We start from the raw sequence: 15,697 nt of genomic DNA, 5'->3' as shown, positions 1-15,697 counted from the left end.
GGGGGGGGTAATGGCAGGATCGGCTCGCCATTGTTTTCCACACAGAAGTGAGCGTAGTCACGACTCGAGCTAAACAAAAAAAGAGAAGAAGCAAGACGGAAGGAGGATAGAGGAGGTGCGTAGACGACGCATGAGTTCATCGCGGGGAGCAAACTGTCAGATGGGTCGTTGAGCAAGACCTGCCTTCCGGAGGAAGAGGACAAGGTTCCTTGCTTCAGCAGAACGTGCGGCAGGAGAACTACCACACACACACCATTGACACAAAAAGGTGTACCCTTCACTCTGTCCTCCAATCAGAAGTGAGCCCTACACTCTTAAAAATGAACTTCACCACATTGCACGCTCCTAGCCAACTATCATCCCGAATGACAACGTTCTCGCCCCTGATTTGTTGAAAACGGGAGGGGGAGCCTATTCTGTGCCGTGCAGACTGGGCACAAAATAGGCTCCTCCTCCCGTTTTCAACAAATCAGGGGCGAGAACGTTGTCATTCGGGATGATGGTCGGCTAGGAGCGTGCTATGTGGTGAAGTTCATTTTTAAGAGCGTATCACTCGCGGCAATGGTTGGCGCAGGGTGTGCTATGCGGTGAAGCTGTTTTACTGTGTTCGAAAGGTGCTACCTTTACGCCGCAACCGTCCCAGCTTTACATCACACTCAACACCGTCATACTGCTGCGGAGTCACGGTAGAAAACGAAGGCACGCAGCCTTCATAGCACTTTCTTCTACGCTCATTCCCGCTCAGTCTTATTTACGAATGCTTTATGCATTTAGAGGCATGTTTAAGCGTACATAATTCGAACGAACCCGTTACAAATGGGTTACGGAAAGACTATCACAGGCTAGTATACTGTCCCGCATATTCGTCTCTATACTCTCCTTCTGCGCTCTGCTATACGGAGCAGAATGTATTCAAAAGTGGCCGCATCCATTCTCAAAACCTTCCGGTAGACACACACTCTAAAAACAGAACTTCATCGCATAGCACGCTGTGCGCTAACCATTGTCTCGAAAGATATGGTTATCGTTTCTGATTCGAACAGAGAGGGGGGCGTACGCCTTTTTGTGGCAATATGAAATTTCCACAAAAAGGCGTACGCCCCCTTCTCTCTCCGCCCTCTCTCTTCGAAACAGGCGCCCTATTCCGAGGTGCCTCGCTCGCTCAACCGAGTCGTTTGCAAGCGACGGCACGTAGTGTGTGATGTCATCGAACGACAGCACCGAGAATTTGGTATTCCTGTGCTTCCAGACGAGCCGCGCGTGAACGATCCTGTCGTTTGACCGATGCGCACGCTTGTTCAGCGGGGAGAGCTCAGCAGAAGGGAACGTGAAAAAGAGCAACTTTCAACACGAGCCACCAGAAGACGACTGCCGCCTGGTTCCGACCCTCACAAGCTAGCAACGTGTGTAATACTTTTTTTTGTTTTGTTTGCTACATTATATAGCGGCTTCCTGCTCTAGCAAATTTTTCCACGGGTGACAGTGAGTACATGCAGTGAAAAGCAGTCGGAGGTGCGAAAGGCAAAGGCAAAGGAACCACTGACAACTTCCCTATCCGTTTAGCAGCTACCACATGTAGTTCCGGGCCACCGACGGTGTCGGCAGGCGAAGCGATCGAGGCGGCGGGAACGATACATGCCACTTTTGGTATTTCAGGTTACGTCTAACGATCGCGCGCTTGGGTTATTTACCATCGTTCAGCCTGTCGACGTGTTCAAAGTCACTGTCACGCGCATCCCAGAAGACGACGACAAACCGATTGCACGAGCGCGTTCGCAAATATCACTTCGTGCATTTGAGATAAAAGCAAGCACAGGCAATGAAAGAACAAGCAAACAAAAAACAGAAAAAGAAAAGAAACAAGCTGTGCTGCTTTTTTTTTTTTGTATAATTTCCTCTACCTGCGATGGATTCACTGGTGCGCGCTTCACGACCCACCTCGGAGCAGTTTCACATTGTGCTCGACTGCGTGGGGTGTGTTTCTTGGGGGGGGCACCGTAATCTCTTTACGGGTGGGCTGTCCGCTGGCTACACATCGCAAGACAAAAATAGGGAGCAGTGCGAGCTGGCTACACGTTTGAACGCCAGCTGTGGTGCAGTGAAACCCGTTGAGAGGTGGAGAAAAGTGCGTAAATTAGTATCAGATACGAAACACCACCAAAAATCTCAAAATTGGCGGCAGCAGTGACGACTGCAATATAACTGTCCTCGGCCCTTGGGACACCGCGGCCCACTCCAGGGCGGCCTTACGTCATGTAGTTGGCTCTTTTGAGGCGACAGGCCTAAAGAACTCATTATGACTCCAGCAGCGCTCTCGGACATTACCACCATCACGATCACGTTCATCATCGCCATCGCCGCTCCGATCATTCGTGTCATCTCTCATCGTCATCACTCATCATTATCACCACTCATATTAGCCCCCTTAGCTATGGGGTAGCGTTCCACTCCTAGAGTGGAATCCCCCCCCCCCCCTTCATCATCAGGATATATATGTTGTTGTTGTTGCAATATCCCACTGCTTGATTGAAGTTGTGTTCAATGGGAACTTTTAGACGTGGACTGACTGGAAAAGCGCCACCAAAGCCAAGGCAGCTCACATCTTACATCACACACGGGGGACGGGAGGAGGTCCTCCCTCCGAAAGAATCGCTCTCTGAGCTGGAAGAGCGGCTCGCCTCTGTGATAGGGCAAGTGGCGACGACCGGGATGCAGGAGACTCGGGATACGGGCACTGCCGGCCTCGGAGTCCGCATCAACGGTCATTTATATGGCACCGCCCGAGGCCGCTTCTGCCTCACAGAGCGATGAAGGCAGGTCGACGTGTACATAGGTTTCGACCGCGTTGGCCTCGATAGCAGCCACGCGAAGTAACTTGCAGCCATCTCAGTTAATTGCTGTGGCTAATCGACAGACCATACGACTGAGTCTGAGCAGTCGCTCGTGCACCGACACTCAGCCGATAGCGTCGTTCACAAGCGACACGTTTAGAAGACAAGGAAATACAAAATGCTTGGTGCCGTCGTTACGTGACATCACGCATCACGTGCCATCGGTTGCAAACAACTCGCTAACTCGTGCAGTGCACCTCGCGATTCAAGCTCGCCGCGCCGTCGGATTATCAAAAGTTGCATGTGTCGTTCCCGCAATGTCGATCGAGAGCGAGCGATCCTCGCCTGCCGACAGTGTCGGTCACGCGCAATCGGTAGTTCGGAAGAGGGACCTTACTATTCTTTGCAATGGTTGGCGCCCAGCGTGCTATGCGGTGAAGTTCTGTTTGTAGAGTGCATGGGTCCTCGTGTCGTAGCTCCCGTAGAAGGCTATTTAGGAGACCATGCTCTTTCCTCAACACCCATTCTTTCATCCATATCTTCCTCTGTATTGTTTTCTGTGCGAATGTGCCTGTAACCGCTTATCTTCATGGCAATGTTCACTGTCGTCAATGAGAACAGCAAGAGCCACCGATTTTCGCTTTCTTCCATCCATTGCGTATCAAGCGCCGTGCACATAAAATTAATGCTGCGGCCTTCAACCACAGCGCGAAGCATTGTCCCCGGCATCTGAGCTGACAGCATATTGGAACACGATGTGTAGGCATTCCAGAGGGGCGTAGCCTCAGCGCCTTATTATTTAGCCTCTCGCTCCTTTAGTTACTGCGCCGTCAGAAGACACGCTCGTGTGAATACACGGTTAACGGCATAAGCGTCACAAAAAAAAAGGCGTACGCCTCCCGTTTTCAACCAATCAGGGCAGATAACCATATCAATCGAGATGATGGTTGGCTAGCAACGTGCTATGCGGTGAAGTTCATTTCTAAGAGTGTATATGGCTGCATGTGAAGATTATGTTTATAAGTTTTTCGGCAGTATCTCTTTAACTATACGCTATGCAAGTTGGTCAGCTTTTCTCGCAACCCCTCAGCTTTTTCCCTTTCCTTGAGAAGCCGAGTTCCTTGAGAAGAAGAAGTTCAGAAGTTCCTTGAGAAGCCGGCCCAGGACGCACATTCCCCGGAGAGCGTTAGTCGTGACGTTCACACCTCAGTGAGGCCGACAACGGCGAGGCCTTTCACCATCACCACCAGCCCTTTCTTTCTCTCATGCGCACACAAGTACTGCCGTAGCATATTACCAAAGTAGTATGCAAGCCACTTTGCAACACAATGGGTACATCCGACGTGCGCCTTCTGTTTCTGTGTTTAAAAAATCGACAGGTTGACATGAGAAAGTTCGGACATCAATTGAGAAAATTCAATTTCTCGCTAGTAAAATTTCATAAAAGAGCTCAAACGTAATGGCGAAATCTCTTCCGAGATAAACGCGATACACATAGATTTTTGTAATACGATTTTTTATCACATTAGGTGAGACAGCGGCCACTTGAAAGACGTCTATGGTATTTTCTACAGAAGTGCAGGTAGCAGTCCGTTGAGCGACGAAACGAAAGCAATCAATTCTTGTAACCATGGCCGTTGCCTCCACAGTCGATGTGGCTGCTTCTTATTGCACACCCTTTCACCATCAACACCACCTATTGTCCAGAAAAATAATTGGTTACAGAAGAGGCGGACATTCATGACTTGTACGGATAACATCCCTCGCGAGACCCCGATACTTCACGAGTTTTCATTCTAATGTTCCACCGAATTGTGCCTTCAATGCTTGTATTTGGGCCAGAAGATTCTGCACCTCTTTATCACGAATCTGTTCTTCCTTACGCAGTTTTTCCTGGGCTTTTTGCTCTTCTAGTTTTTCTCGGTTACGCTCTTCACGCAATCTACGCACTTCAGCCTCTAGGCTATTCACTTGCATCTTTGACTCATGAATGAAAAAAGCATGCTTCTCCAGCGTCATGTGATGTTGCATTTCGTCATCGCCTGCCTCGAATGCACATCCCAAAGAGGCCATTTTGCAAAGCTTCGGTGTCTTACGGCAACCGGCGCCATGTTCGTTCAACTTGCCACGTCGAATGTTTTCTTGGTTGCAGAACCGACACGTGACTGGGTATTCCGCACAGTTCTTAAAATGATTCCCGATCTCGGAAACGAAATAGTTCCCATGGCAGAAACGGCACTCCTGCGTACGTCTCACACATTCATCCGTCAGGTGTTCAGGCAGGTGCACATTGGGGACAATAGAAGAACACTCGTTGGGACATTGCGTCGGGCGTCGAGGGCAGGTACGGAGATGGACGGCGCACTCACGAGCGATGCTCGTCTGATATTTGCAGCCAAACCTTGAACCGGGACAAAGCAATATGTCGTCAAGTGGAAGATGTTCCTTATCGAGCAGACACTTCTTGCAGGTGCTAGTATTGTAGGTCGTGGACATCCAGACGTCGATTGATGAACGTCCGCAACTTGCACAGGTATCTACGGGATGCAGCAAGGGTGGGTCCGTGGAGTCCAGCGACGATGGTGGGGTACAGCGCACGGCGGGCATTTTGGAAGCTACCAGACTTCACGGGATGCAACTTGAAGCAATGAGTCCCAAGCGAACGTCTGATCTCAACAATAGCAGCTGGAAGTGGCACCTGAGCGTCGGCTAGAAGATACCATATCAGTCGCTATAGCAACGAGTGTACCGCAGATAGGCAGGGACGACGATCTACAGTCAAGCACAGCTGACGCATGGCTTTATCTACCGTTGCTTGTAATGCGGCATACCTGCTTTGCCAGAAAACTTCACACAGCTCGTCGCGATTAGTTCTACGTTTGTTATTTGCTCTGGATGCACCCGTACACTGATACTTTGGCTTTTTATCAGGGCACCCTCGTTGGGAAATTTGGAGAACATGTCAACGGAATTTTCTCCCGGTGTTTGCTCTACTCATATTCCCTTTTGGTGCAAGACATGCTCTCATTTCACTAATAGCAACCGTATGAGTATGCAGTTAGGTCCGCCATTCATGTGCCACTATATATCGTGCTATTGTCATTTGCGGTAGAAAGCAACTGTGAACGTAATGTTATACAGCGTAAACCTTTCGCATTAGAGTCTTAAATTGCAAAGAAGAACAAAAGAAACATCGCACAAACAAATGTTTTGCAATTATTTGACTTTATAGTCGAATCACCAACTATGCCAATACTTGCTCTTAGTGCTTAGAAGCGTAGAAAGTCCTGCGAGTCGAGAGGTACATGAGAAGGGAAATGCATCAGGACGAGAGCCGCCGATATATCGAACCGAGATTGCTCTTCCCCTCGGTTCTTAGTACAGTCGACCTGCGTTTATTCGGACTTCATTTATCCGGATCCTGCGCTATCAGTCAAGAAAGCGTGGGGACGGATTTCTCGCCATGTATTTCGCCGTCGTTTACCCAGACTTCAGCTTCCGGACTCGGACAAGAATTCCAGGGAACACATGTGACTAATACCCAACAATCGGATTCAGTTATTTGGCCATTGTTCAGGAAGGACACTTGGCCCACACCTAGTCAAGCGAGGTCGAGAACCCTGGTCGTGGCCACCTTTTACTGACACAAAGAGGGTGCGTCTAGAAAGCATTTTTCTCCCATTCCGACTTTGCACGTCAAACAAAAGTAATCCACTGAGCAGTCTGGTCATTTCAGACTGAGAAGGTCCGCAACGAGGACCCCTGCGCTGCAATCACAGATGTCGACATCGTCAGTGTCGTCGCTTTCAATACTGTTCAAGTGCTGATGAAAGCGGGGATGCACCAGCTGTGACGGTAGAAAACGCGTGGGCGGCACTGAGAACAGCGCTTTCAGTTGCTTTCAGTCAACAGAATTTTCTTTGTAATAAAGATGGCATTATAGGATCAATCTGGATTTTCGTGTTTGACCTATCCGGTTTCCCCGCTATCGGGACGTTTTCACAGGAAACGCAGCCGTCCGGATAAACGCGAGTTGACTGTACCTGAATTTAGTATGACGGGTTACACAGCGGACTTGTGCGTAACGCGTTACTAGTAATTGCGCTACTTGTAATCAATTACTTTTTGGCTAATATTTCGAGTAATCAGTTACTTTAATGCCAAAGTAGTAGTAGGAGGGGGTGCAGTATAAGCATGGGTGAGATTTAGAAACCTGGACCCCTGACACCTGCCCTGAGCCCTGCGCGTGTTTTTCCCTACGCTGCGCGTGTGCGGAGGGTTGTCCGCGCGCTTATCGGCGGGGGAGGGCTGCGCGTGCGGTTATCGTAGCGTATTTTTCAGCCTGGGCTGACTTCTTTGGCCATACGTAGGCCGACTTCACATATTTTTTCCAGCTACAACAGGTGTGCAGTAGGCTGTTTGCATGCAAAGGATAGCCATACACAAAAGTACAAGTGAAAATATATTTATTAAAATCAATAGTGCAAGGAATTATACTGTGACTCTGTGTGAAGGAGAAAAACCCAGCCAAAAAAAAAACCTGATGCAAAAGAAACACAATACATCTAACAAAGAATATACTTATTAAAGGTATGATACAATAGCATTGAATAGGTATCACAGATCAAACACAATATTTTTTATTAACTCGAATCAGAAGTGGTAACACATTTAATCAAAGAAGATATTCTTAATCAATATGATTACAATCAAAATTACAAGTTTTATTATAAAAGCCTGAGACGTGAGAACCTGATAGATGTAAGTAATTTCGAGCACAATATGGAAGCTAAGTTTAATATTCCAACATGATACAAATTTAAGTAATCAGTTTCTTATGAAGTGAATAGCACAGACATAAGGCAATAATTCGGATCAACACATAGCATTAATATAGAACCAATCATCCAACATGTAGGGAAATAATAGCTACACCATATCAAGACGAGAAACGATCACCACATTGAATCAAAGAAGATATTCTTAATCAATATGATTATATAAACAAAATTATAAGTTGTGTTATAAAAAGTATAATATTCCTATATGTGAGAACGATTAGTGTAATCAACTGTGAACAGTAGAGACCCTGGAAGACTATGGGACACGAGCACAAGAGGAAATAAAATCAAATCAAAACAACATAGTAATCTATCATTCAGAAAATCAGAAGAAAAAATCAAACTCATCAGAAAATAGATATGTTAAAAATGAACTTCACCACATAGCACGCTCCTAGCCAACAACCAGATCTAATGATATCTGCCCTGGGGGCTTAATCGCTTCATCGTCACGGTCGTTACAAGCTAACGAGTGGCGGGAAATTCAAAAAGGTGGGCACGTGACACATTGCGCGTGACGTGTACCACATCCTTCACGTATCGCGCGAAGAGCGCCGTGCACGTGTTTTATCACGTGCCCACCTTTTTAAATTTCCCGCCCGCCATTTTGAATTTCCCGCCACTCGTTAGCTTGTAACGACCGTAACGACGATGAAGCGATTAAGCCCCCAGATTTGTTGAAGACAGATGCCGATAGATGTATGGAAGACTACGGCACACGAACGACAAGAACACAAGAGGAAATAAAATCTATACCACTACAAAGAAGATATTCTTAATCAATATGATGACAATCAAATTACAAGTTGTATTATAAAAAGTCTAATATTCCAATACGTGAGTACCATCATTGCAATAGCGTGAATATCTGTCATAACATTTCGAGCGCAATAGGGAATCTCATATTCCAACATTACTCAACTTTTAATTAATCCATTTCTTATTAAGTGAACAGCATAGGCGTAAGGAAATAACGAGAAACAACACAATCAACAGCTACAACTAATAGAGAGCCAAACCTGCGCACCATCCAACACATAGAGAAATAATAGCTAACCAATCTATCAAAAGGCGAAATAGCACAGACTTAACACTATAGCACAGACTTAACGCTGAAGAACAGAGGAACACGCGGCGACACGTACACAACAACAGAGGAAAATAATCTATCATTGAACCATCATAAAATCGACCAATATACAATTTTCATTCTAACAAACACTACGAACCTTAATGGAGGTATCCAAGACGTAGAAAATATGCACTGTTTTCATCTCGGTTTTCACTCTTTTCCTCAAAGCCGGGAGACTTTATGTCTCTATCTATATGGCCAAAGCACTGCGCATGCTTTATCACTCAAAGGGTTGGGGGCTATATTCCTTCGTCCAGCAAACAGAACGCTGTAGAGGTCAGATAAGATAGTTCAAAAGCGATATATTTTATTGTGCAGTGCAAATAGATGCCGATATTACTCGTTGGGATCACTATCTTTTCGCATCCTTTCCTTGAAACGGAAATCTTTTGTCAAAGTGGTTGACAAGTCGACTAAGTTTGTACAGATGCGATATTCTTATTGAACATGTAGAGAAAGTCCAAATTATTAAATGGTAGCAACAATACTCAATCAAAAATGAGAAACAAATTTAATTACATAAATTTTTGTAATATCTTGCAACAGAAATTTCTAATGAACCACACAGAAATATCAAATGTGAAATGCAACTCAGAGTTATGAGGCATTCCCATCTTAGAGGTACTTACTTATGTTAATCGAGTGAACAGTTGAAACAAATACAAGACAATAATTATTTCAGGCAGTGACTTCAAAACGTATAGAATATCAATCGAGTGAACACTTGAAACAAAGTCAAAACAATAATTCTCACGACAGGTGGAGATTATAGCATTCTAACCAGATAATAAAATTTTAATCAATAAAATAAGCATAGATATGCTTTTAATGAAGTGTAGACGTGCACTTGAAAACAGAAGAGACATTTGCTCTACATTGAAAGATGGACAGATTTTGTACTCGCTGCCATAAATCATGAGAAGATGTGATAAAAAACTGCTTCGAAAAGGAAGAGCCGCGAAACGATTCCATTATCGCTGACTTTCAGTATGTCCTAGACATGGTCGTATTCGGAGATATGGTACAAATTACAGAACTGAAGGTGCAATAATTTATATGCCGAATCTACAATACTTATAAAAATATCTGCACATCAACGTCGGAAGGGCCACTGGGATTGATGGCGGAGTTTTTGAGGTTTGCTAACGAAGAATTGAAATACACTAGACCAGATGCAATTTCAATCATTGCAATGGGCATTGCATTCATGAAGAAAGCAGTCAGATCAAATTATCATATACAAGCGGTCTATATCGCACGATTCATTACGGATTTGTTGGAATCAGCCGTGTCTTGTGACCGTTTGTGCGGTCTGCATTAACTTCCAAATGCAGACCGCACAAACGGTCAGAAGTACGAATTCCAACTTTACCGTCAAGATCAACGCAGACGTATACTGTAACTCATGCAACGTTATCTATGTAATCCAATGCAACACATGCCCGGCCCACTACGTGGGTCAGACAAAAACTTCTTTCCGAATAAGATTCAACAATCACCAATCGGATGTTACCAAGAAACCTAATCTTCCGGTCTCACGCCATTTCAAACAACCAGAACATTCATTCAACGAAGCCTCAGTTTTTATTCTCCAGTCGAACTTTATCTCCGACCGCTCCCGGAAACAACGGGAATCCTACCTAATTTACAAATTCCGATCGGCCATTAACGACGACCCTGGCATGCTGTCAACAATAAGAAGTTTAACAACCTACATAAGACCCTGTTGCCTTTTCTCGTTTCAGCCGGATCAAAATCCCCACTGACCCACAAGGACGATGACCCCACTCCTGGACCTGACACAAAAGCGTTCTGGAATTTCCCCAATTGACAACCGCGAGGTGGCGGGGATTTCCCCCAACCGACCACGTCATTCTCAAGCCCCTTATCAGCCTCGTGACCACATTTAGCTCTTTTGCCCCGAAGAAGGCGGAGCTTCCGCCGTAACGTAGACATCCTCCCTAACTTTTATAATTTTTAAGTTTTAATAACCCCCTTTTTTTTTGTTACTTTCCCTACTTTCGTCTTGTGTCTCCCATTTATTTCAACTATAATTACGTAGCCGTCCAATACAACTCCAACTTTTCAAGATATATATATATATATATATATATATATACAGGGTGTCCACGCTAAGTGTGAACAGTTTTTTTAAATATATATCAATCACTTTTTCCGAGATGAAATCAATTGCAATATAGCATATGCTGAAGGGCACTCCCTAGGGGGGCATTAACAGACTCCTAATGGAATGTCTTAATTAACTTTCAATAATTAACTTTTTAATTATAAAAGCTACGAGATCGCTCCAATGAGAACATCTGATCTCTTCGGTCACCAGATACCAAAGCCGTTTTCAGAAAAATCCGTTGGATAGATCGTCCGCATAAAATTCGTGAAGGAACGCCATTTTTTCTTTATTTTATTATTTGCGCATTTCTAGAGATGCGTCTTTCCTTCGCCCCCAATACGAGAGGATGAAAGAGCACACTAAAAGAAAACAAAAAATGCAGCCCAAGATAAGGGCAGTCGCGATAGAGTCACCCGATAGACTTCTGTTTTTGTTTTGTTTCCGCAAGTTAAATCTAATCTTCGACGCGTGAGGCGGCACTGTGCTCTTTCACTCTCTCACACGGGGGGTAAAGGAAAGCCGCTTCTTTGAAGATGCGCAATAAACCAAATAAAGAAAAAAATGGCGTTTCTTCACGAATTTTTTGCGGACGATCTACCGAACGGATTTTTGTTCTGAAAACTGTTTTGGTATCTGGAGACCGAAGAGATCAGATGTTCTCATTAGAGTAATTTCGTAGCTTTTATAATTAAAAAGTTAATTATTGAAAGGTAATTCAGACATTACCTTAGGAGTCTGTTAATGCCCCCCTAGGGAGTGCCCTTCAGCATATGCTATATTGCAATTGATTTCATCTCGGAAAAAGTGATTGATATATTTTTAAAAATCTGTTCACACTTAGCGTGGACACCCTGTATATAGCATATGTATAGATATGTGTAAAGGTATATGATATACAGGGTGTCCCACCGAAAAAGGGCCAGGGGCTAAAGGAAAAACGGAGTGCTCTACACAAATGGAACCAACTGTACGTGCTTGGCAGTTGTGTGGTCTATTCAAAAATATTTTTTTCATCGCCCCTTGTCAATTAATTAGCGGTAATTAATTTTCTAACTTTTTAATTATCGGTTTTAGCTCTCAGATGTCAATGAGGAAGTTGTAGTACATGTCGAAAAAGACACAAGTGAAGTGGTTCGAGGTCGCTATGGCTTGTGGTTTCGTTTTTTCCCGGGTTGAAAAGTTGGTTTCAGATGCCAGCTGACCGCAGATTGCTGCCCACAATCCCTCACCTGCGCGCGATGATTCCAGCGCACTCCGGCGTACATTGACCTTGAGATTAGCGCTTGGAGACCATCCTTGGACCACGTCACACAAGGGGAAGATATTTCACCTGTTTCACGGCACACCTATCAGAGTGCACTGCAATCGTCGCGCGCGGGTGCCGGATTGTGGGCAGCGATTTGCGGTCCGCCCGGCATCTGAAACCAACTTTTAGACCCGGGAAAAAACGAAACCACAAGCCATAGCGACCTCGAACCACTTCAGCTGTGTCTTTTTCGACATGTACTACAAGTTCCTCATTGACATCTGAGAGCTAAAACCGATAATTAAAAAGTTAGAAAATGAATTACCGTTAATTAATTGGCAAAGGGCGATGGAAAAAATATTTTTGGATAGACCACACAACTGCCAAGCACGTACAGTTGGTTCCATTTGTGTAGAGCACTCCGTTTTTTCTTGAGCCCCTGGCCCTTTTTCGGTGGGACACCCTGTAGATATGTATATATGTGTGTAATTCGCTGCGTTCACCCTACTAAAATAGTGCAACATATTTTTGCAGCTGGATTTAGGGGATACGTTGGCCTTTCAGCAACCGCAAATTTATTGGAATAAGTATTGCAGAAACTGAGGTATGCCACACCAAACATCGGCAATTTTCTGCTCTCCCCCACCTAACTTTACTGACATCTCTTTCAGCAACGAAACGTGTTAGAATGGTTTTCTATATATTGAACGATAGAGAAAAGACTGCACATTCAAAGCGTCCTTCAGTTATGGATATGTGGCTTGCCGTCGAGGAGCTATGAGCGCTATGAAACGTGCACTTTTTGTCATATCTGCTGATTTAGCAATTTTTTCTTCAGCGTCCCTTTAAAATGACACCGTTCTCACTCCGTACAGGTATGCTAGAGTGCCCAGACTTTACGTGTGCTAGCTATAAGAGCTGTGACGCGAATGAAGTGGCATCAGTAAAGCTGCAACGTCGCGAGAAAAAATTATGTCGGAAAGAGGGCGCCACCTTACCCCCTCTCCATCTGTGGACTGGTTGATCGTAGGAAGCCCCGGGAACCTGCTTTCGTCTTCACTGAAGGTCATTTACAACATATATTTTTTTTCACTGAAATCAAAAAATGTCATCGGCGGACCTTGGTCGATTTAAAATGGAATTACCCCACTGCACTTTTCGCTTTCGTCCGGCAGCACTCCCGTTGTCTTTGGTTCCTATCCCGGATGCCGTAGCTTCCAGCAATGGGAGATCCTTGTGATCCACATTGGTGGGCGAGGTGGCTGGTGCTTCGGCCGTGGTCCTCCTGGTCTTGTTTTATGATTGGAAGTGTGATGTGTCTTTGCACTTAAATAGTGTGGGTGTAGACATGGGGGTCCGCGTTCCTCGCGCCGTGTTGCGTGAAGCTTCCGGCTCTGTGTTTGGTGGGGGCGAGGCCTCCATGTCTCTATGTGCTTCGTAGGCTGGTTGAATTGTTTCAGATGCTTAAGAGGTAGCGAGCTCTCCGGGCGCTTACTCATGAAGTGCATGACGTCGGCTTCGGGTTCCCCACATTTGCATGTTTGGTGGTTGTCGATGTTAAATTTCCTAAAGTAGCTGGGGAAGCTACCGTGCCCTGTGAGCATCTGATTGAGATAGTGAGAACTAGGTGCAAGGTTCGTTGCTTGATATATTTGTGGTATACATTTTTTAATAAGTTTGTTGGGCTCTTCACTTTCCCATGTGTGTTGCCAGTTAGTGAAGGTTTCTTTGCTCAGGAGTTTTTTTATGTAGTTTTTTTATGTAAGGGGTCTTAGTCGTGTTTTCTTGGGCTCGAGTTTCGTTTGCTAGTTTGTCGGCCAGTTCATTTCCCGTTATTCCTGTGTGGGCGGGGACATATGCTGGCTTGATTGTTGTTTGATATTGGGCTGTGATTATTTTTTCTTGCAGGTTGCGTATTCTCGGGTTGCTATGATATGGGTTAGTGAGGGCTCTCAATACTGAGAGGCTGTCTGAGTAGATGGTGACATTCTTTGTGGGTTTGTTGAGGGTACTGCTGTCTATTGCTTTCGATATTGCTAGCATTTCGTCATCAAAGATGTTGCTATTCGCCGATAATCTGTATATTTCGGTATGTATGAGGCTGTTGTGGAATACGCAGAATGCGGCTCCAATCTCCTCGTCCTTTTTTGAGGCATCCGTGAAGACGGAGAGATCCTGATACTTGATTCTCTCCGGGCTAGTGAAGGGGATCCCCATAAGGGTTGGGGGGGGGGGGTTGTTGTCGTTCCTATGGGGTATTTTATTATTTTGGGTCCTATGTTTATGCCTAAGATGGAGATCCCTTTCTTTTTCTTTTTTGTAGGATTAGGAAACATTTCAGTTCTCTGGTTGCTTGTAGTGTTATGGTTGGGTGTGGCAGAGGAACGAGAGGGCCTCATTCGAGGTAGTTCTGTATGCCTTGGATAGCTTTAAGAGGGGGATCCGTTGTATGGCTTTTAATTTTCTTACCATGTGGGTGTGTGGGGCAATGCTCCACCATGCTGGTGTTCCGTAAAGTATTATTTTTTCAATGATTGCTTAATATTATTTTTTCAAGATGTCTTGTGGGGTCCTGTACCGTCTATTTCTCAAGCGGGACAGTTCTGCGGTCGAAGTTATAACTTTTCGTCTTTCCTCACCTAGGTGTGGGAGAAAACTATGTGCTTTGTCATATCGCACTCCCAAGATTCTGATGCTGTTTACATTGTCGAATTTTCCCCCGGCCGTTTTAAAAATGGGGAATCTCTTTGAGATGTTCGTGCCACTCTCTATCGTCAGACACTGAGACTTGCTGGCGTTTAATGTGAGTTTGTGTTCCTCTGCCCATGTGCTCACGGAGTAAGAGTTTCCTGTTTCTTCCATTGCTATTCGTGTTTTTCCTGTAGTTGTTATTAGGATGTCATTCGCGTATCCGAAGATTTCACAGTTTTTGGGGCGGGGATTTCGAAGATAGAGTTGATGGTGAAGTCCCATGAGAGTATGCTGGGGGGTGAGCCTTGAGGACACCCCCTGATGTTTGTCTTTTCAATGCTTTGTGTTTTTTTGTTATCATGATGTGAGTTCGGTCGTTGAGGAAGTCCTCGAGGGTTTGAGTATGTTTTTGGGGAACTCCCATTTGTCGTAGGGTTTCGGATATTCGGTTATGTTCGAGGGCATTGAATGCGCCTTCTACATAGAGTGCGGTTACTGTCGTGTGTCCTTTTAGCTGTTTGGCTTGCTTGATGGTGTTAGAGAGGTCGTGCAGCATCATGGTGGTAGACTTGGCTCCCACAAAGCCGTATTATATCTTATGTAGGGGGGCGATATCTGGTGTAGTAGGAAACTCGGTCATGTAATATGCGCTCAAATATCCTGGCCAGGATGGGGAACACTGTGATGGGTCGGTATGACGTGGGGTCGCTTGAGTCCTTGCCATTCTTGACGGGCCATTTTATTCTCCCTCGTTTCCACTCTTTCAGATATTTCCCCTGGCAGAGGCAGGCATTCATAAGCATAAGTATGAATTTCTCATGTTCC

At 45.2% G+C, this 15,697-nt stretch overlaps 1 protein-coding gene across 1 annotated transcript; it reads right to left on the bottom strand.

The window, feature by feature from the left end:
* Positions 1 to 4,622: 4,622 nt before the first annotated feature.
* On the bottom strand, positions 4,623 to 5,438 carry LOC135388607 (TNF receptor-associated factor 5-like). The gene has a single exon (XM_064618254.1). It carries the CDS (start codon positions 5,436 to 5,438, stop codon positions 4,623 to 4,625), a length of 816 nt encoding a protein of 271 aa, XP_064474324.1.
* Between the last annotated feature and the right edge of the window lie 10,259 nt (positions 5,439 to 15,697).

Source organism: Ornithodoros turicata, chromosome 1 (genome assembly GCF_037126465.1).
Source record: "Ornithodoros turicata isolate Travis chromosome 1, ASM3712646v1, whole genome shotgun sequence".
In the NCBI taxonomy this organism is placed as follows: Eukaryota; Metazoa; Arthropoda; class Arachnida; order Ixodida; family Argasidae; genus Ornithodoros; species Ornithodoros turicata.
This window is presented reverse-complemented; position numbering and strand designations above follow the sequence as displayed.